The sequence below is a fragment of the Amblyraja radiata genome, chromosome 22 (genome assembly GCF_010909765.2).
Source record: "Amblyraja radiata isolate CabotCenter1 chromosome 22, sAmbRad1.1.pri, whole genome shotgun sequence".
Classification (NCBI taxonomy): Eukaryota; Metazoa; Chordata; class Chondrichthyes; order Rajiformes; family Rajidae; genus Amblyraja; species Amblyraja radiata.
The window spans coordinates 22,107,893-22,130,164 of record NC_045977.1 but is presented as its reverse complement, the minus strand read 5'-3'; the positions used below and the strand labels follow the sequence as shown (position 1 = coordinate 22,130,164).

The 22,272-nt window shown below is 46.5% G+C and overlaps 2 protein-coding genes across 2 annotated transcripts in view; one reads left to right on the top strand and one right to left on the bottom strand.

The window, feature by feature from the left end:
- Positions 1 to 3,683: 3,683 nt before the first annotated feature.
- Positions 3,684 to 9,087, bottom strand: snu13 (small nuclear ribonucleoprotein 13). The gene is made up of 3 exons (XM_033040610.1): positions 8,941 to 9,087; positions 6,720 to 6,840; positions 3,684 to 4,091 (listed from the first exon to the last, which is right to left on the bottom strand). The coding sequence occupies exons 1-3, from the start codon at positions 8,941 to 8,943 to the stop codon at positions 3,829 to 3,831; spliced, it is 387 nt and encodes a 128-aa protein (XP_032896501.1). The 5' UTR covers positions 8,944 to 9,087; the 3' UTR covers positions 3,684 to 3,828.
- Positions 9,088 to 9,944: 857 nt separating this feature from the next.
- LOC116985702 (cytochrome b-c1 complex subunit 2, mitochondrial) overlaps positions 9,945 to 22,272 on the top strand; it is a 19,746-nt gene continuing 7,418 nt past the window's right edge. The window contains exons 1-9 of the mRNA XM_033040607.1: positions 9,945 to 10,258; positions 13,482 to 13,565; positions 14,892 to 15,041; positions 16,390 to 16,454; positions 18,860 to 18,916; positions 19,760 to 19,884; positions 21,169 to 21,266; positions 21,368 to 21,425; positions 21,920 to 22,015. Coding sequence (XP_032896498.1) covers positions 10,214 to 10,258; positions 13,482 to 13,565; positions 14,892 to 15,041; positions 16,390 to 16,454; positions 18,860 to 18,916; positions 19,760 to 19,884; positions 21,169 to 21,266; positions 21,368 to 21,425; positions 21,920 to 22,015 — 778 coding nt within the window. The 5' untranslated portion in view covers positions 9,945 to 10,213. The remainder of the gene's footprint in view (positions 10,259 to 13,481; positions 13,566 to 14,891; positions 15,042 to 16,389; positions 16,455 to 18,859; positions 18,917 to 19,759; positions 19,885 to 21,168; positions 21,267 to 21,367; positions 21,426 to 21,919; positions 22,016 to 22,272) is intronic.

The following is a 22,272-nucleotide window of genomic DNA, read 5'->3' as shown; positions in this document are numbered from 1 at the left end:
GATTTGCTCCATGATCAACCTCTCAAAGCACTTCATCACCACCGGCGTTAGTGCCACTGGTCGATAGTCATTGAGGCACATCACCTTACTCTTCTTGGGCACCGGTATAATTGATGCCCTTTTAAAGCAGGTGGGGACCTCAGACCTCAGAAGTGAGAGGTTGAAAATGTCCGTAAAAATTCCCGCCAGTTGGTCCGCACAGGTTTTTAGAACACGACCGGGTATACCATCAGGACCAGGTGCTTTTCGGGGGTTCACCGCTCTGAAGGATTTCCTGACATCGGCCTCTGTGACTGAGACTGAAATGCCATCACAGACCACGCTCTCATTTTACTCATGCCACCGGGAGAAGGTACAGGAGTCTGAGAACCATGACCACCAGCTTCAGGAACAGTTGCTTGACGTTACACAACACTAACGTCAATAACTAAGAACTATGGGCTGTCTTCCACATCCCCTATGAAGAAAGGTCCCGACATAAAATATCACCATCCACATTTTCCAGAGATGCTGCCTGACCCACTGAGTTACTCCAGCAGCTTTTTTCTTGTAAACCAGCATCTGCAGTTCTTTGTACACTTACTTGATTCTTAGTGCGACACTTAATGCAAATCCAAAACTAGCTTTGAAAGGTAATTGGATAAATGAGTGAAGATGAACATTTTTCCACAACTCTCGAGCAAGAGCTCAACACATGAGTGAAAATGGCTTCACTTCCCAACATTGGGCCGATGGGCTGAATGTCCTCCGTCCTCCCCCCTCCCCCCTCCCCCCCCCCCCCCTTGCTGGAACACACTGGGACTGCAGGGTGGGGCCAAATGGGAGGAAATAAGAGGAGGGCAGGGTTTCCGCTTCCGTGCGGTGCTGCTGCAAGGTGCAGGTAGGCGCAGGGTGCAGGTAGCCGCTCCACCTGCTGCAATGAATGCACTGGACGGGGATTGTGCTTTTGCATTGGGAAGTGTGTGGGTCCACAGCTAACTACCCACCTGCCATTGTGAATTTGTTTCATTCCAACGTTTCGGGCCGAAACCCTTCTTCAAGAGAAAAGCTTTTGTTTGCATGCTCTTCAATTAAATCAGAACATGTTGTACATTAAAACATTCTCAAATCTTGGGGTTAAATAGTTTGGGGAATCTACTTGCATTGACATTAGCAATTGAAAATCAAATTTAAAATCCAGATGCTGGAAATCTGAAATAAAAACAAAATTCTGCGGGGAAAAAACTTAGCCTGTTAGGCAGCATCTTTGGAAGGAGAAACCGTAACCTTGCAAGCCAGAGACTTTCTCAGAGCAGAGAACAAGAGAAAGCAAAACACAAAGTGCCGGAGGAACTCAGCTGATCACTCAGCATCTGTGGAGGGAATGGACAGGTGATGCTTTGGGACAGGACTTTTTTTTTTTTTTTTTTTTGCATCTTGAAACATCCTCTGTCCATTCCCTCCATAGATGCTGCCTGACCGGCTGAGTTCCACTTGCTTGTTTTTTTGTATTCAGAAAGCAAGTTAGTCTAAGTGTTGGAGGATCTCAGCAGGTCAGGCAGCATCTGCGGAGGGAATGGACAGACGACGTTTCAGGATGCAAGCGAAGAATGGTCCTGACCCAAAACGATCATCCGTGTACTAACTCTTTTAGTTTTAGGTTAGTTTACTGTCACGTGTGCTGAGGCACAGTGAAAAGCTTTTTTGTTGCGTGCTATCCACAAGCAGAAAGACTGTACATGATTGCAATCGAGATATCCACAGTGTACAGATACAGGATAAAGGGAATAATGTTTAGTGTAAGATAAAATCTGATTTAAGACAGTCCGAGGGTCTCCAATGAGGTAGATGGTAGCTTAGGACATCAAAGCCAAGGTTGGGTTACAGAGCAAGGTGCTAGGTGGATTCAGAGTCGGTGTCAGGGTATAATTGAGATTGGGTCTGTGAACATACAGTATTGGCGTTGCCTGGTTAACTTCTCCCTCCCCCTCTGCTGTCGATGACTCCTGGTACCACGACACCATTGAGGCGTACCGCGAGGAGCATAGCAAGTGGGAGATATTCGGAAAGATGGTGATGAGCCGCAGCTGGCTAAGCTGTGTCACCGTGCCGGTGCAGAAGGAGACATGGCCTGGCCGCTCGGTTGAGAACGTGTCCGCAGATTGACGGGGCATTCAGCCGGCGTGCTTCCACTGGCTCCGTCGCGACTCTCCCACCTTGTGTGTCAACCACGGATTAGAGACTGGCCATGGGGCATTTCCAGAAGATCCACAGGTCCACCGGATGCAGGGTCACAGAAGCACTTTGGACATCATTTGCAACACTAGCAGCATTGAGATGTTAATTGGGGCAGAGACGTATAACCGCTGTGTAACGTTCCCTGGGGTCTGCACGGGGTTACTGGGGTCAATGTGACTGTGTTCCTTCCCGTCTGCTCAACCAAGGTGAAAACCATCTTCCTATGTTTCACTCGTGTGCCCTGCATCTGATTGCATTCTCCACGCACCAAAAATGGTCATCAACTAGCGTCCTCCACTGCACTGTTGCAAACATCTCCCTTTTACTTCTCCGTTTTTCTATGGGTACTTTGACTTTCTGCTACATCCAAATGAAAACGACATGAAGTGGTGGGCTAATTGGCTATTATATGCAGGTGAGAGGTAGAGAATGGGAGGAGTTGAAGGGAGCGTAGGGAGGGTTAGCAAAGGATTAGTGTAAAATTGGATGGCTGATGGTTGGTGTGGAGTCAGTGGGGTGAAGGGCTCGGATCCATGTTCCAACGTGGTGCTGACAAGTTGATGCCAGATGACCCATTTTACTAACGGGCTGCATTATAAAGCAGCAGTCGGTGAGGGAGGTTAATTGCTACTGATTTGTGTAACTCTTCACCTCCATTATCAAGCTGGTATCTTTGAGTGGGTTCTACACTTGAGTGTGTAATTCTCCAGCCATTGTGAGATGCACCTGAGACGTTCCTTGGTCTGCTAACTGGCAAAAGCTGCTATCATTCTCAAACATTGACATTTTGAGGGAGAACCTTCCAAATGTGATGTTTTGAGCTTCAGATTTTGTTGCACAAATAGTTTATAAAGAATATATAATCACAAATTTACGCAATATTTTGTATGGCAGTAATGTGATGTATGACCCTATGGGTTTTTTTTAAAGATAATCACTGCTCTTGTTCAAATGTGCAAGATTTGTGTTCCAAATTATAAATGAAGTTATTGAATCATTTAATGTAAATTCTATGCCTGATCTATATAAATATTTTCCAATTGCCTTAGATTTGAAAGAGTGGAATAATTGTGAGGTGTAGCACTTTGGAAGGTTGAATACAAGTGGAAGGTTTACAATTCATGTCAAGACTGCATTGATGTACAGAGGGATCTTGGTGTCCAAGTCCATAACTGCCTGCAAGTGGCAACACAAATGTGTTGGAGGGAATCGTAAGTCTAACCTGTAACCAGTGCCTGGTGCTGTGAGGCAGCAGCTCGGGCAGCTGTGTCATTGTGCTGCAGATAAATTGAATGAGATAGATTTTGTGAGCGTGTTGAGGGATATGGAAAGGATGTGAAATTGGGGGAAGAGTTCAGCCCCAATCAGGTTGAGTGGTGCAACAGGCTCCAGGGATGAATGGACTTCTACTTCACCTGAAGCCAGATCTGTGCACGTGGCAGCATTTAAAGGCAAGTACAAAAATGTTCAGGTCAAGCATTTTATTTAAGAAAAAAATGAAAATAACAAATGCACACAACTAATGCTAGCACTACATTCTATGACAGATGAGTGTCCAACATCGACACCACTGCCAGCCCAGCCTGGAATCCCCCACATTGTCGCAGGAACTCAAACCAAGAGGCGTTCAACGGCTTGCTGCACAGACTGGATCTGAGGCTTCAGCTGCGAGCCCTCCTTTATGGTCACGGACGATGCAATGACCGGTCTGCACACTCCGCACGCCCGCCCCAGAGCCTGCTTTGACCGCACAAAGACGTATGGCACGTTCTTGTCTTCGCACAGGAGAGGGAGGTGAAGGATGATCTCCAGGGGCTCCGCATCTGCTGCCATCACTATGAACTCTGCAATCCCTCTGTTCAGAGTCTTGGTGGCTGCAAAAAAAGTGAGTCAGATCGAGCTGGAAAGGGCTGTCCTGGGGCAGTCTATGATCTCTACCCCCATCTCTGCCAACTGAACATTGCAGCCTGCATCGAGATGAATGCATGTGCTTCCATCACATTCCCCTGGACAGTGTTTGCTCAACCCGTCCCTCCCGGAATCCACGCCCAGCCAGGGGCGACTCCACCCATGGAAGGTGTTGTCCCATCTTCACCCACCCCCTAGCCTGAACGAACCCAGAGTGCTGCTCTCACACCCATTCTGCTAACTGCAACTCCCTGTCTGTCTTTAGGAGCAGGAGGTCCTACTGCAGTTGTACAGGGCCCTGGTGAGACCGCACCTGGAGTATTGTATGCAATTTTGGTCTCCTAATTTGAGGAAGGACATTATTGCTATTAAGGTTCACCAGATTCATTCCCGGGATGGCGGGAGTGACGAATGATGAAAGAATGGGTCGACTGGACTTGTATTTAGAAGGATGAGAGGATATCTTATAGAAACATTTAAAATTCTCACAGGATTGGACAGGGTAGATGCAGGAAAAATGTTCCCGATGTTGGGGGAGTCCAGAACCAGGGGTCACAATTTACGAATAAGGGGTAGGCCATTTAGGACTGAGATGAGGAAAACCTTTTTCACCCAGAGTTGTGAATCTGTGGAATTCTCTGCCACAGAAGGCAGTAGAGGCCAATTCATTGGATGTTTTCAAGAGAGTTAGATTTAACTCTTACGGTTAAGGATATGGGGGGAAAAGCCGGAACGGGGTTTAGGCTGTGGGCCGAGGTGCTTTTTTGTTTAAGTTTGTGACCCAAATCACGTAACTACCTGAATTTTTAACATATTGTGTAAAGATATTATAGAAATCATACCTGAAACTCGTCAAGAACAAAACCTGCACAGATTTTTAAAATATGAGAAAAACCTCCAATTTACCAAGTAGTAATTGTCCAATCAAAGCACGTGTGACATTGCGTCGGATGCCAATTGACCAATCACGCGCTTGTTTCATGGTCGCTAGGCAGCTCCGGGAACATGGGTGCCTAATTACATTAAAACAATCGCAAGGTTTCGAAGGAATAAAGGTGATACTAACCTTGCGAGTTAGCGTTAGGCATTTTCCTGTTAGTGGAAGATGCCTTCGCCTTCCCCCAGCCTGGTACTGCCCCAGTCCCACTACTGCCGTGAGCCCCACTCAGCACACTGGCAGTCAGTAGGGTTCAGTAAACGGGGGAACCCACAGGAACTGCCCTCACCCATTAATTAGGCGGGTTCAGGAGCCGGACCTCTGCGGCAGTCTCATTCAAAATATACACTCACACTTATATTCAGTATACTATTCTTATATAATATAATCATATATAATTATACATAACTTCATATTTACAAGTCACGCACACACACACACAATAATAATATATGGTTTAAATAGCAGCACAGAATTAGGCTCCCATGGAGTAATATGACCATTGAACACTAGATGGCGCTTGTTCAATGTCATTTTCAGATTCAGATTCAGATTCAATTTTAATTGTCATTGTCAGTGTACAGTACAGAGACAACGAAATGCATTAGACAACGAAATGCATTTTCTAATTAGCTTAATTAATTAATGTGCAACTTTTGGCACTAACGAGTTATGACTTCTCAATTATATTTTTTCTAAATCTGTGCAAAATTTCAAGTAGTTCCCAGACACGGGTCACAAAAGTCACATCAGGTCATCGAAACATTTTCGATGCTCGGCCCACAGCCTAGTACTGATTTTGGATGATCACCCATATTGAATATTGATGGCTCGAGGGGCCGAATGGCTTATTCCTGCACCTATTTCTATGTTTCTAACCTTCAGCCAACCAGTGTTAATCTGAGAAAACAGTCAGGGGACTTTGCCTGTGTAAAACCTGCCTTTCCTCCTGGCCGCACTGCTGCTACACACGAGGAAGCAGACCAGCAGCCATGTCATTGCTAAGATTGAGATCAGTGTGTTTGTTTTAATCTTTGAAACAATCGGGCAGCAGAGTGAATGGAGTTTTATGGCAGGCATCAAACAAGGGTATGTAGACCCAAGCTAAGAACACTTTGTCAAACTGCCTGCTGCATCTCCTGGTTGGTAACCATTTTAACTCCCCTTCCCACACAAACCTTCCTGTCCTGGGCCACCTCCATTGCCAGAGTGAGGCCACGTGCAAACTGGAGGAACAGCACTTCATAATTCCATTTGAGTAGTTTACAACCCAATGGTATGAACATTGAATTCCCCAATTTAAATACCCCTGCCCCCCCCCCCCCACTTCCGGCTTTACATTCCACTACTTTTCTCTCTTTATCTGATACCCTTTTCTCTCCAGCCTGTCACTTACTCTCCCCATCTACCTTTCCAACCCCCCTCACCTGTATCCACCTATCACTCGTCGGACTTTGTTCTGCCCCACCTCTCTTTTCAAGCTTTCTTCCCCAACTAGTCAGTCTGAAGTGTTCTGAAAAGTCACATGTCCATTCCCTCCCCAGTTGCTGCCTGACCCACTGAGTTACTCAGGTACTTTATGTTTTAATCACAATATAGTGGTTTACGTGGACTCAAAGTCTCTCCTCCCCTCTCCCCCAGGGACCAAACCAAATACCTTCATTGGCTCCCTTCCGAAGCTGCTTGTAGCTGCCAGCTTGTTGAACGAGATCCAGTATCGTCTTTGTCAGCTGAGCATCTGCAAGGGGGTAGGCCTTTGGGTTAACTTCTTGTTCTGTCTGCAGTAAAGAGACAGCAACATGTGAGTTAGTGTATGGACAGTCCAGCAGTCAATAATTTTGACTATAATGGAAGCTACAAATCTGTAAAGTAATAATTCAACGGGAACAAAAGTCAATCCTTGCACCCATGGCAGCATGTGTTTTTAAAGATGCAACTTTTCTATATTCTGGTAGATACAAGGAACTGCAGATGCTGGCTTATACAAAGGAGGACAAAGTGCTGGAGTAACTCAATGGGTCAGGCAGCAACTCTGGGGAACATGGATAGGTGACATTTTGGATTGAGAGCCTGAAGAAGGGTCTCAATCCGAAACATCACCGATCCATGTTCTCCAGTGACACTGCCTAACCTGCTGAGTTACTCCACTGTCCTTTCTATTTTTTGCGATGGTCAGCTCGACATAGATTACAAGACCTACACCAAACCCAAACCAATTAGGAGCAGACGAGGGCATTCGATCCAATTTGTGATTCCAGCTACAAAGACAGATGTGTACAGCAATTCGTTCTTCCCCTGCACAATTAAAGCATGGAATAATCTCCACCCTACTATAGTTACCCAACCAGATGCAACTAAATTTAAAGTAGCTCTTTCTTCCCAATAACCCTTTCTGGCTTAAGTCCTCCCTCCACCACCTCCAGTTTAAATTCCATTTGGAATATTTTGGAGGACCAAGAAACCAAGAACTGAAATTGCTATCCAGTTAAGAAACATAGGAGTATATGCTGCCTGGATGAGAGAGAATTAGTTACAAGAAGAGGTTGGACAAACTTGGGATTGTTTTCTCTCGTTCATCGGAGGTTAATACAAATATATAAAATTAAGGCATAGATAAGATAGACAATCAGAACCTTTTCCCCTCAGATGCCCCAGAGGGCATCGCTTTAGTGTGAAAGGCAGGGTTTAAAGGAGATTCGTAGAAGGAAGCAGAGGGTGATGGTGAAAGGTTGTTTTTCAGGCTGGAGATCTGCGAGTGGTGTGTGTCTCAGGGATCAGTACTGGGGCCCATTGCTGTTTATGGTTTATATCAATGATTTGGATGTGAATGTACAAGGTACAATTGGTAAGTTTGCAGATAACACTAAAACAGGTGGTATCATAAACTATGAATGTCCAAGCAAGCGGTGTTGCACTTTAGGTGGTCAAATACTGGGAGAAATTATACAATTAATTGTCCTTAACATTATTGATGTACAGATTAATATTGGGGTCCAAGTCTATAACTGCTTGAAAGTAGCAACACAAGTAGACCGATTGGTAAAGCACATGGTATGCTTGCCTTCATCGGACAGGGCATTGAATATAAGGAAGGGAGGGAGGGGGGGGGGGGGGGGGGCTAACCGTGTAGTCATGATTTATTGGACTTTAGTTAGGCCGCATTTGGAATATTGCACAGTCATCCTGCTATTGGAAAATATTAATATGGAAAGGCTGCAGAAAAGATTTACAAGGATGTTGCCAGGGCCTGAGCTTTTGGGGGAGGTTGAGCAGGCTGGGACCTTGGAGGATAAGGGGTGAACTTACAGAGGAGTATAAAATCATGAGAGGAATAGATCGGGTAGATGCACAGCGTCCCTTGACCAAATTAGGGGAATCAAGAACGAGAGGACATAGGTGAGGAGAAGAGATTGAATAGGAACCTGAGGGGCAACTTTTTCCACACAGGTCTATGGCCGGAGGAGGTAGGCGAGGCAGGGACTATAACAGCATTTGGACAGGTACGTGGACATAAAGGGTTTGGAAGGATATGGGCCACCCCCAGGCAGGTGGGACTAGTGTAGATGGGACATGTTGATCGGCATAAGTTTAAGGAGCAGAATTAGGCCATTCGGCCCATCAAGTCTCCTCTGCCATTCAATCATGGCGAATCTATCTTTCCTTCCTAACCCCATTCTCCTGCCTTCTCCCCATAACCCTGTACATCATGGTAGTCATCATGGGCGGGATGGGCCGTACTGTTCTGTGTTTTTACAGCCTTCTCTAGGGGACCACGTTGCCGCCCTGGGCCCCGGCGCAGCACCGGCCTCTCCCGCAGCGCGGAGCCGGGACACGCGGCCGACCCGTGCCGCGACCACCCCCGCTCCCAGCGCCCTCACCATCCTCTCCGCGATCCGGCCCGATACCGCTGTGCCGCCGCTTCACCGAGGAAGAGCCGCTGCCGTCTAACCGCGCACGGGGAAGGAGATGCTGGACAAGAGAGCACTTCCGATACCGCAGTCCCAGGTGGCGTCACGCAGCGTCTCCTCCGGCGGCCGCCTGCAACTGCAGCCCCCAACCTGGGACAGGAGCCAAGTGTCGCTGCTGCTGAAAACATCTTAATCAAAGATCTTATAGCTCCGTCTTAATGGACAGTCGGACAATGCAATCTGACCTGCAGTGATGTGGGGAGATGGCAGGAAAAAAATGTTCAAGGAAGATCAGTGATGATCTTGTTGAATGGTAACCCACTCCTTCAGAATAAAAGGATGTACCTTTAGAAAGGATATGAGGATAAACTAAAATAAATTATTATTCACTATGATTACATATTCCGTTGTGCGGCAGCAAGTAAGAATTTAATTGTTCCATCTGGGGCATATGACAATAAAACACTCTTGACGAGGTGGAATTTCTTTAGTCAGAGGGTGGTGAATCTGTGGAATTCTTTGCCACTGAAAGCTGTGCAGGGCAAGTAATTTGATATGTTCAAGGCAGAGGTAGATAGATTCTTGATTAGTACGGGTGTCGGGTATGGGGGAGAAGACAGGAAAATGGTCTAATTCTGCTCCTATAATTTATGAATACACCTGCTATTTCAATGTCCTTACATTGAGTCTTTCTATTTCTCTTTATATGGAGATTCATTAAAGCATAGATTAGTTCACAATAGAACCATTATACACTACTGTACTTGATGGAAGTGGGAAGATCTCCTGGAGCTGCTCTGCAGACATATTGAGCAAAGATCCTATAGGATCTTTGACATTGAGTGTCCTAACCCGATGTCTCGCCATATTGTGTGTATCCCGAACACGATTCTCCGCCATATTGAGTGTGTCTCGGAACCGCCGGGCCGCCATATTGAGTGTGTCCCGGAACGGCCGGGCCGCCATATTGAGTGTGTCCCGGAACCGCCGGGCCGCCATATTGAGTGTGTCCCGGAACCGCCGGGCCGCCATATTGAGTGTGTCCCGGAACCGCCGGGCCGCCATATTGAGTGTGTCCCGGAACCGCCGGGCCGCCATATTGAGTGTGTCCCGGAACCGCCGGGCCGCCATATTGAGTGTGTCCCGGAACCGCCGGGCCGCCATATTGAGTGTGTCCCGGAACCGCCGGGCCGCCATATTGAGTGTGCACCGGGCACTGTGGCAGCGGACAGGCACGGAGACGATGCGGTCGGTACGGAGGGTGAACGCTGCGCTGACAAACCTCACCGTGAGTGTCCGCACCTTGGGGCGGGCGGTTGCCATCGCGCGGCGCCCGTGCTTTCGGGCCGCAGGCGGAGGAGAGACCGGTGACCCCGGCACCGTGGTCTAGGCCTGTGTCCGCCCGCCGCCGAGCACAGGATGGGTCTCCGCTGCCATGACGCTGGAGCAGGCTCTCCTTCACGGCCGGCTGCTCGGCCCAGCGGGAGCCCTGGCTTGGGGTAGGACCTAACCTCTGCTTGCCGACTGAAGGTCATCGGCCCGCAGGCCGCGGCCGCCTCCAGCAGCTGCCGGCCCAACCTGTCCTTCACACTGACATTGCAGAGGTGCCCTCCCGTGGTTGTTATTCCTCTATGTACACCATATAAACTGTGATCGCAGATGATCAGTTGAAGATTTGGTTCTTCCAAACCAAATGATAAAAATGTCATCGTTCTATCTGGGAGATATGACAATAAAACACCCTCGACTCTTGAAATGCAGACATGAGATACCCTAGATGCTGCAATCTGAAGCAACAAACTGTCTCGACCGTCCGTCTGCATCCCCAGACGCTGCTCGACCCGCTGACTTCCCCCAGCAGCTCTTCTTTTTTGCTCTAGCTTCTTGTGCTTCTCCCTTCCCTGTGCCTGGCCGTATCTCTCCAAACCTTTCCTACCCATGTTGTAGTTGTTATTCCTGGTTCTCACTTTCTAGAGTCATATTTGTACAACATTGGAAACTGGCCCTTCAGCCCACCTTGTCCACGCTGCCGAAAATGTCCCATCTACACTAGTCCCACCTCCCCTGCTTTTGGCCCAACAGCCCCCTAAACCTTTCCTATCCATGTACCTGTCCACATTTCGTTTAAATGCCATTATAGCACATGCCTCAACTGCCTCCTCTGGCATCTCGTTCCATATACCCACCACCCTCTTGTCTGGAAAAAGTTGTTCCACGGATTCCCCTCTCACCTTGAACCTGTGCCCTCTAGTTTTAGACTTCCCTACCCTGATGTGGAGACTAGTTATGCCTCGTTGTCACCTTTTCCTCAGCCAACAATGAACCATTGTACATTTCCTTGACCATCGGCTGCTTTGATCTGTCCTTTTTACATCTTACATGCTCTTTGTACCAAAGATCCTAGAGTGGAGCAAGATAGACTACTCCTGCAAAATCCAATGGACTGATGTGTAGTACGCAACGGAGCATAACTTCCGCCATTTCAGTAAACCCGACCCGATCTTTGACCCGACCCAACTTCAGTTATGCGTTCAGTTAAAACGGTACATACCTTGTACAGGGAGGAACTGCAGATGCTGGTTTAAACTGAAGACAGACACAAAAGACGAGTAACTCAGCGGATCCGGCAGCATCTCTGGAGAGAAGGAATAGGTGATATTTCAGGTCGACTTTTTCGATAGCTGCCATGACATGTTTGATGTCATCCTTCGCCCTGCTCCTGATCTCGTCCCACACCGATCAGCCGGACATGCTGTGTGTGTGTGTGTTTGTTTGGCAGTGTCTGAGGGGAGATGTGCAGGCACCAAGAGCGAGCGAATGCACGGACAGAGGGACGAAAGCAACGATCATAGAGCGGCATTGGTGACATTTCGGGTCGAGACTGACAGTCAAGGGAAAGGGAAACGGGAGATATAGGCATATCTTCCATTCATTTGTCCTTAGTACTGTCTATATCTCTTGTTCCTCTTTCCCCTGACTCAGTCTGAAGAAAGGTCTCCACTCGAAATGTCAACTATGCCGCTCTATGATCATTGCTTCCGTCCGTCTGTCCGCGCGTTCGCTTGCTCTTGGTGCCGGCACTTCTCCCCTCAGACTCCGCCAAACAAACACACACACACACACACACACAGCATGTCCGGCAGATCGGTGTGGGCCGAGACCAGGAGCAGGGTGAAGGATGTCATCAAACGGGTCATGGCAGCTATTGAAAAAGTACGGAAATGGTAAGGGGGAAATTTAAAAAAAAAAACACCCGAAGGAAATAGACGTTTAACAAAAAAAAGGGGGGCCGGCGATCGCTCCGTGTCCGTGTCGGAGGGAAGGGGGTGAGGATGGCTTGAGTGGGTGCAGGATTTTCTGGAGCTCCTTCCTAATGGCAATATTTTGTATGTTCAAAGTTAATAAGGAAGACTAGGCAGGAATATCAAAATGATCACCTGCAGCTGAGACAAATAAAGATGGTTTGTGTGGAATTTGGTAAAATAATAGCAATATGAAGACGCCATGACCAAAGCAAAGATACTAGAGCGGAGATGGAAGCCGGTTACGGAAATGGTGCTAAAGATTACCCATGACCTACTACGGCTTTTTCGTTGAGTGGACTATCTAGGATCTTTGTGCTCTTCCATACCTCTAAGTTTCCCTCTCTCCTCTCAGTCTGAAGAAGGGTTTCGACCCGAAACGTCACCCATTTCTTCTCTCCAGCGATGTTGCTTGTCCCGCTGAGTTACTCCAGCATTTTGTGTCTATCTTCAGTGTGAACCAGCATCTGTAGTTTATTCATACACACTGTAGTTATTTACCTCATTTATGCCCCTCATGATTTCATACACTTCTATAAGGTCGCCTCTCAGTCTCCTGCACGCCAGGGGAAAATGTCCTAGCCTATCCAGCCCCTTCTCTACTCAAACAGTTGAGGCAACCTCTTCATAAATCTTTCATAGCATTCTTTCCCATTTTATGACTTCCTTCCTATATCGAGGTGTTGGTATTTATTATTGTTACGTATACCAGGAAACAATAGAAAATCTTTGTTTTGCGTGCTCACGGAAAATCTTACTATACATGTGTATAATCAAGGTGGTGTAAAAGAGAGAGACACCGAGTGTAGAACATAGTGTTACAGCTACAGATAAAGTGAAGATTTTAAAACCTGCCACGTTGATTGGGAGATCAGAATCAGATTACAGCGGGAAAGAAGTTTGGGTGAAAATTATTTTCCTCACCAATCTGTTAATTATCCTCAACGACGGTGTTTTAGATATTTAGTCTTAGTTACAGTCTAAGTAGGAATATATGATTTAGTTTAGAGATACGGTGTGGAAACAGGCCATTTGGCCCACCGAGTCCGTGCAGACCAGCGGTCACCTGTTCACACTAGTTCTATCCTGGACACTAGGGACAGTTTACAGAAGCCAATTAACCTACAAACCTGCATGTTTTGGGGATGTGGGAGGAAACCTTTCAGGGGCCCTCAATCCATGCTGACTCTTGTGAATTTTTTATTTCAGGCAGCGAGGTTTTACTCTGCCAGACTCGCGCCCAGGAGTGAGTTTGCAGCGGATGCGGAGAAACTCCCACCTCAGGAGCCAGAGGTCAGTGATCACAGGCGCAGCTGAAGTGTGCTTACCCCATTCTTGAAGGTGTGCCCACGTGGAACGGATTGTCTGAAGGCCATGGGTTTATGTAGCAGTGTGCCAGGCACCACTGAGCCTGCACCTCCTCTTACTGCTGTCTAAATCATTCATTCAGCAAGCTGTGCATGACTTGAATATATGCACCATTTTAAATGCTGTAATTGGGATCTGAGTATGGATGGTCTGGGCTTCTCAGTGTGTCAGTTCACTGACCAGGTCAGTAACTGTGGGTGTATCTGTTGGCAGCCCTGATTTGTCCTGGTCTTTTCTTGCTTCCAGTCCCCCCCCCCCCTCCCCCAACAATCGGTCAGAAGAAGGGTCCCGACCCTAAACGTCACCTATTCATTTTCTCCAGAGACGCTGCCTGTTACTCCAGCAATTGTGCCTAAAGTGGAGATTGACAGGTTCTTGATTAGTAAGGGTGTCATTAAGGTTATGGAGATAAGGCAGGAGAATGGGGTTGAGAGGGAAAGACAGATCAGCCATGATTTAATGGCAGAATAGACTTGATGAGCCAAACTGTGACCTGTTGACCGGAAAGTTTAACTCTGCAGCTTAGCTTGGTACGTACATGTTGTTTGATCATTGGGAAAACTTCAGAGACGCAAGGAACTGCAGGTGCTGGAATCCTGAGCAGAATAAAAGAGTGAGTGCTGGAGTAACTCAGCAGGGAAAAGTTGTTTGTGCTTGTTTGTGGACACAAGGAACTGCAGAATGTGGAATCTTGCATAGAAAACAAAGTGCTGGAGTAACTCAGCGGATCATGCAGCATCTATGGACGACATTCATGGCGACGGTCTGGGTCAGGACCTTGTCTCTGAAGAAGAGTCCCGACCCAAAAAATTGCCTATCCATTCCATTCTCAGTATTGTACTGTAACAGTCCCAGAGAGAAAGTCCAATGTTGGCAGTGAGGTATGTCGTGAAAATCTGACTGTACCCTGGCTTATGGATGGACTGTGCAGAAGCCTGACAACAGAGAGGAAGAAGCCATTCCTGAGTCTGCTGGTGCTGGACAGGAGCGGGGTGAAGAGAGAATGACCAGAGTGGTCCTTCATTATAATGGCTACTTTCACGAGGCAGCATAAAGTGTAGATGGAGTCAATGTTGGGGTATCTGGTATGTGTGGCGGAATAAGTTTACGATTCTGCATGCATTTTCTTGCAGAAATAAAAGATGCAACTAAAACTCATGACAATGATTTTAAAGAAATATATAGGATATAGCATTCAGCATTTCATATGGATAATGGCGTCTTTATGTTAATTAAATTTTTCTCTTGCAGGTATCCAAGTTGTCAAATGGATTGGTGATTGCCTCCCTGGAGAATTACTCACCGACCTCGAAAATTGGTGTCTTCATAAAGGCGGGCAGCAGATATGAGAGCACCAGTAACTTGGGCATCACTCACGCCCTGCGCCTGGCAGCCAACCTGGTCAGTGGAGACTTTCAGAAAACCTAGTCGGGAAAATCTCTGCACCTCCTTCAAAATGCCTTTCAGCTTTGTCTTTGACTGATGGAAAGATATAACATGGAACCAGGCCCTTCGGCCCACCAAGTCCAGGCTGACCATCGATCACCTGTTTACACTAGTTCTATATTATCCCACTTCCTCATCCACCCCACAAACACTTGGGGAAATTTACATCGGCCAACTAATCTACAAACCCACACATCTTTGAGATGTGGAAGGAAACCAGAGCGCCCAGAGGAAACCCATGTGGTCACAGGGAGAACATGCAGACTCCGCACAGACAGCACCCGAGGTCAGAATCGAACTTGGGTCTCTGGCGCTGTGAGGCAGCAGCTCTACTAACTGCGCCACTGTGCTTATTCCATATGCTTTAAATAACAGGGTTTTAATTAAGAGGTAGTTGAGTCCGGTGCTATAACAGCATTTGAAAGGCACCTGGACAAGGATGGGAAAGGTTTAGTGGGATATGAGCCAAACCCAGGCAGATGGGACGAGCTTAAATGGGGCATCATTTTCGGCATGGACGAGATGGGCCGAGGGGCTCCGGTTTCCTCCCACATCCTAATGTAGGTTAATTGGCCTCCGTAAATTGCTCCGAGTGTGTAGGGAGTGGATGAAAAAATGGGATACCATAGGACAAGCGTGAATGGTTGGCGTGGATTTGATGATTCCATGCTGTATCAGTCAATTAATTCAATTGAAAACCCATTCATTGGTCGGTTAATTTAAATAACCTCTGGTGTGTAGGTAGTGGTAGAATGTAGAGAAATTTGATGGGAATTTACCGATGATAAAATTGAATTAGTGTGGGGTTATTTGAAGGACAGGCACGGTGGACTGAAGGGTATGCTTCCATGCTGTCTCATTCTAACTCTATGTCAGGCAGCATGTGCAAATAGAAAAAAATCTTTCACTTTCTGTTTTTTATTAAGAATTTTGTCATCTGCAGATCTCGTTTTGGTCAATAGATTCTTTTTACAACAGTCAAACTCTTTGATGTCAAACCCATTGCCTCCCAAATTTTTCCTCTCAAATTTATCACTTGAAGTAGTTTCCATGTCCAATATTTGATCGACATGCAGATTGATTATTGTTTTTTACGTGTATACGACGGTTGAAATAATTGAACAATTGTCTGGAGCAAAAGTCTTTTAGTGGCTGATAAAAAATGACAAAGCAACACATGGCATTTTTTAAAGAGATTCATTTTGTAGCATCTTAGGGGGTGAAAAAACAAAGTTGTTTGCATCTTTATTGAAAAGTTCAGAGTTCTCCTTGAAGTTAATTGACATCCTGTTCTGAGTTACAGACCACAAAGGGAGTTTCATCATTCAAAATAACCCGTGGCATAGAAGCTGTTGGTGGCAGCCTGAGGTGAGTCTGCTCCACACGCTCTCTCTCTCCCCGTTTGCCATCCTTGCAACCCAGACCATCGCACAAACCAACCTCCCTTCCATTGTCTCCATTTACACTTCACTTTGCATCGGCAAGGCATAATCAAGGACCAGTCTCACGCTGGAGACTCCCTCTTTTCCCCTTTCCCATCAGACAAGACGTACAGAAGTGTGAAAGCACACACCTCCAGATTCAGGGACAGCTTCTAATCAGCTGTTATCAGGCAACTGAACCATCCTATCATCAACTAGAGAGCAGTCCTGACCTACCATCTACATCATTGGAAATCCTTGGACTTTACTGGACTGTATCTTGCACTAAACGTTATTCCCTTTATCCTGTATCTGTATACTGTGGGCGGTTTGATTGTAATCATGTATGGTCTTTCTGCTGATTGGTCAGCACGCAAGAAAAAAGCTTTTCCCTGTACCTCGGTACACGTAACAATAAACTAAGCATCAGTACCGGAGGGAACTACCTGTAACTGGGGCAACTCAATGTTGGGCAGCGTCTCTGAGTGCCGCACCTTGTGGTTCGAGCTGGACACACAATGCACCTGACTCCAAAGCAGGGTATTGTGTTTTATTCTAGAAACTCTGGCTGTTCCTAGAGTGTCAGTCACCGAACTGCACCACTGGAGGTAACATCTTTCAGATGCACTGTCAGATCAAGGCTCTGTCGTCTTCTATGCATTTAATAGATTAAAGGAGATGTGCGAGGTAACTTTTGTACAAAGAGAGTCGGGGGTGCCTCGAACGCGATGCCTGGGGTGGTGGTGGATGCAGACATATTGCCCTCCAAAATGTTTGGGACAAAGACCCATGATTTATTTATTTGCCTTTGTACTCCACAATTTGAGATTTATAATAGAAAAAATCAGATGCGGTTAAAGTGCACATTGTCAGATTCTATTAAAGGATATTTTTATACATTTTGGTTTAATGTAGAAATTACAGCTGTGTTTATACATGGTACCCCCCATTTCAGGGCACCATAATGTTTGGGACACATGGCTTCACAGGTGTTTTTAATTGCTCAGGCGTGTTCAACTGCCTCCTTAATGTAGGTATAAGAGAACTCTAGCACCTACTCTGCATCCTGGGGGCATGAACATTGAATTCTCCCAATTTTGTTAGCTCTTGCTGTCTCCTCCCCTTCCTCAGCCCTCGGGCTGTCTCCTCCCATCCCTCAGCCTTCGGCTCCTCCTCCTCCTTTTTCCTTTCTTCTCCCCGCCCCCCACCTCCCATCAGTCTGAAGAAGGGTTTCGGCCCGAAACGTTGCCTATTTCCTTCACTCCATAGATGCTGCTGCACCAGCTGAGTTTCTCCAGCATTTTTGTGTACCTTTGATTTTCCAGCATCTGCAGTTCCTTCTTAAACACAAAATACTAAACATGACTACTTTCATCTACATGACATTGCTGTGTCCCAAACATTATGGTGCCCTGAAATGGGGGGGACTATGTATAAACACTGCTGTAATTTCTGCATGGTGAAACTAAAATGTATAAAAATGGCCTTTATTAAAATCTGACAATGTGCACTTTAACCACATGTGATTTTTTTTCTATTAGAAAATCTCAAATTGAGGAGAACAAAGGCACATAAATAAATGATGGGTCTTTGTCCCAAACATTATGGATGGTACTGTACAGTAGACTTGGATAGTGTTTAAGAGACTTGGATAGGCATATGGATATGGAGAGAGATAGATTATGTATAGGTAGATAAAAGATGTCTTGGCATCATGTTCGGCACAGACATTGTGGGGCAAAGGGCATGTTCTTGTGCTGTCCTGTTCTATGTTCTAAGATCTCAAGCATTATTCAATCCAAACCATCCTCATTCCTCAGTCAGAGTCAGTGGATTACTACTAATACTATGTTATTCCTGTATTGTAATAGTTTAGTAGTGTCACATTGGCATTGAGATTTTGAGAGATTGTGAGGAATAATCTATATAAAATCAGACTGTGTACAGACCAGAATTCGGACAGAATTGTCTACAGTGCATTATATTTTCAAAGTTCTTTGTTATTCCTCAGTCAAGTGTAATTTTCCAGTTGTGGAAATTGTGGAAGTTGTATTGCAGTTTTATAGGACTTTGGTTCAGCTGCATTTGAAGTATTGTGGGGTAAAAGTTTAAAGGAGATGTGCAGGACAAGTTCTCTTATATGGAGGGTGGTTGTGTTTGTGAAAACGCCACTGAGCTACTGCTGATATCAGTTAATTGCATGGTGAAGTGGATAGGAAGGGTATCAAGGGAAATGGGCCAAACACAGGCAAGTGGGACTAGTTCAATATACCAGCTTGGTGGGCATGGAAATGGTGGGCCGAAGGGCCTGCTTCAATGAATCTAAATGACCGATCTTTTCTGCTTTTGCAGTGTGACATCGACAAGAGAAAACATGATCTACACGGTGGAATGTATGCGAGACTATGTGTGAGTATTGGACCACTGTATCTTACATCACATCAACCCTGCTGGAGGTTGGGAGTTTACTCAAACGTTCGTCTGTTGGAGGAAAGGGCCAGAGCAGTCAGTCCCTTGAACCCACTCCACCATTCGGCTACTTTCTACCTGGTTTCTATTCTCTTATCTTGGATCTATGTTTTTTTTATATCGTTGTTTAGCTAAACTCTATTGAGCTCAGGTTTAGAACATACAGTTCTGGTCGCCCCATTACAGAGCGGATGTAGGGGCTTCAGAAAAAATCTTGGAACGTGTAAAATAAATTTATCAAAATGCTGCCTGGATTAGAGGATATTAACAACTACAAAGAAAAGTTGGACAAATTTATATTATTATATCCATGACATCGGAAGTAGAGGGGGGAGACCTAATGGAAGTATATAATATTTTGAGAGGCATCAATAGGGTCCCTTTGGGCCCCTCACGTGCAGCGGTGATGGGTTGTAAATAGCGCGCACGGTAATCTATCACACCAAGCCTTTGTGACAACTGCTTTCAACTCCCATCTGTGTCTCTGGTTTAATTATTTAATCTTCTCTCTTGTTCTCTGAAACCCGAGATGTTTCCTTGTGTTAATTCTTCATAATTTCCTCTGCCTGCTCGTGAGCCATATACCTCCATTCCCTGCATGTCCATGTTCATATTCGAGCCTCTTAAACAACACTATGGTATCCGCTTCCACCATACCACAAGCAGCGAGTTCCAGGCACTCACCACTCACTCTGTAAAAACTTGCCGTCCTTTTCACAATGTACGTGCAAATTGTTGTGGGCTTCTAACCATTGTCTCTCTCTCTCTTCCCCCCCCCTCCAGTGACACAGTGATGGAGTATTTGATCAACGTCACTGCGGCCCAGGAGTTCAGGCCATGGGAACTATCAGAACTCCCTCCAAAACTGAGACTGGACAATGCTGTAGCCTCTCAGAACACACAGTTAGGTGAGAGTCGATTGCCCGGATTGGACGATAGTAAAGCAACTGGGTGGCAATGTGATCTTTGAAACGCTGAGGTGCTGGTCCCGAGATCACCACTCTAACACCACTGGCAGCTGCACTTTGTAACAGCTTGGAGCAGGGTCACTGCAGACTGATGCATTCACTTGGAGTTCACTAAGCGATGCCCTCATCGTTCATTTCGAGGCCATTTCCTTCTCAGGTTTCTGCAAGTAAGAATTTAATTATTCCCTAAGATGCTGGAGTAACTCAGCGGGTCAGGCAACATCTCTGCTGAAAAGGAATAGGCGTTGTTTTGGGTTGGAAACCTCCTTCTTGTCAGTATAAATGACAGTTAAACACTCTTGACTCTGTTAATGTAATTTGGAGGCTTCACATACAAGTGATTCTTCACAAATCCACTGGGTGTCCCTGTAAGCTGGAAACCGCGAAGATCTTCAAATGGACACAAAACACTATCTCTAGTATAATGGCACAGCTGGTAGAGGAGTTGTCTCACTATCGATCATCCTTTCACACGTTCTGTCAGGTCAGGGTGACCCCCCCCCGCCACGGGTACCATGTAATCCTCTGCTACCTGCTCCATGGTCGGATAGAGGGTGACTAACCCGTCTACCCTGGTTTGCCAGGTGAGGAGGGGGCTGTAGACCCCCAGTAGGACCAAAAACAAGACCTGTCAAAGGGCGGATGAACCAACGGCCATCCACACTTCAGCAGAAGTTGCGATCACTGTCGTACACAGCATTGTAAGGCACCGTGCCCGTTGATGTTTTCAACGATGATGATGATGATGGTTATTCCACTTTCTCATTCACTCCCTACACACTCGGGGCAATTTACAGAGGCCAATTAACCTGCGCATTATTGGGATGTGGGAGGAAACCAGAGCACCTGTAGGAAACCCACACGGTCACAGGGAAAACATGCAAACTCCACACAGACAGCTTCCAAGGTCACTGTGAGGCAGCGGCTTTACTAGGTGTGCCACTGCGCAGTTAGATTAGATTGGCATTGTAGTTGATGGAGAGTGATTTGCCAAAAGACCTGTTCCTCTGCTCTAACAGTCACAGTTTTCAGGTGCTGGGGCACCACTTCTAGAACGAGGGGTGTTTTGAGGTAATGAACAGGCCCTCAGTGATCTCCTCCCTGCCCTCAGCACCCTATTGTGTATCCCATCTGGATCAGGGGATGGACATCCTTCAGCTTGCCTTTCTAATTATCAACCCATGGTTGGATGTAAAAAAAATGTTGTTGTTGTTGTTGTTGCAGGTGTCCTGGAGAACTTGCATGCCGCTGCTTATCGCAGTGCCCTGAGCAACCCCCTCTACTGTCCAGATTTCATGATTGGTCAGCACACCACAGAGCAGGTGAGAAGAATGCACTGCAGACCATCCACTCAAAAACCTTTGAAAGGAACAAATATTGATGTTCGTTGCTAATATGCCGGTGTGCTGTTGTGTCTCCATAGCTGCATCACTTTGTGCAAAGTAACTTCACAACTGGAAGAATGGCTCTTGTGGGGCTGGGTAAGTGTCATACTTGCACAAAATGTTCCACATTTAGTCGTAAAAATGGCACAAAGTGCTGGAGTAACTCAGCGGGTCAGGCGGCAACTCTGGAGAACACGGATAGATGACTTTTCGTTTTGGGACCCTTCTGCAGCCTGAGTCTGAAGAAAGGTCCCGACCCAAAAACATCAGCCATCCATGTTTTCCAGAAATGCCAGCTGACCCACTGAGTTACTCCAGTACACTTGTCTTTTTTGTAAACCATCATCTGCAGTTCCTTGTGTCTATATATTTAAACCTTCTTGATCAAAGTCATGGTATGCAATTTATTAAAAGGAACCAAATTCAACTGCGATGTGTTTTGTGTTGGAGATCACTGCCGTGTTGGCGAAGTGTCACTCGCTTTGTCCCTGAATCTGAGATGGAGAGGTTAACATTGACATGGTGCTGCAGGGTGTAGTTGCCCCAGAACCTGTGTTCAGTGCATTCATATTGTTGATCTTCTCCCACAGGTGTGAGCCACTCAGTTTTGAAGCAGGTGGGCGAGCATTACCTCAACATGAGGAGCGGTACCGGTGTGGCTGGGGCCCCGGCCAAGTTTCGTGGAGGTGAGGTTTGCGATTGGTGTGCGCAGGTCGCTGGGCTGGAGGGAACTTTGCATCTCCGGCAGCAGAATCTGTCTGCAGAGAAACTAACATCAGCACATGGCCTATTTTGGGACATTAACTGTGTCATCGGGGGGGGGGGGGCTGGTAGAGCAGCTGCCTCTTAGCGCCAGAGACCTGAGTGTTATCCTGACCTTGGGTGCTGTCTGTGGAGTTTGTTTGTTCTCCCTGTGATCGTGTGGGTTTCCTCCGGGTGCTCT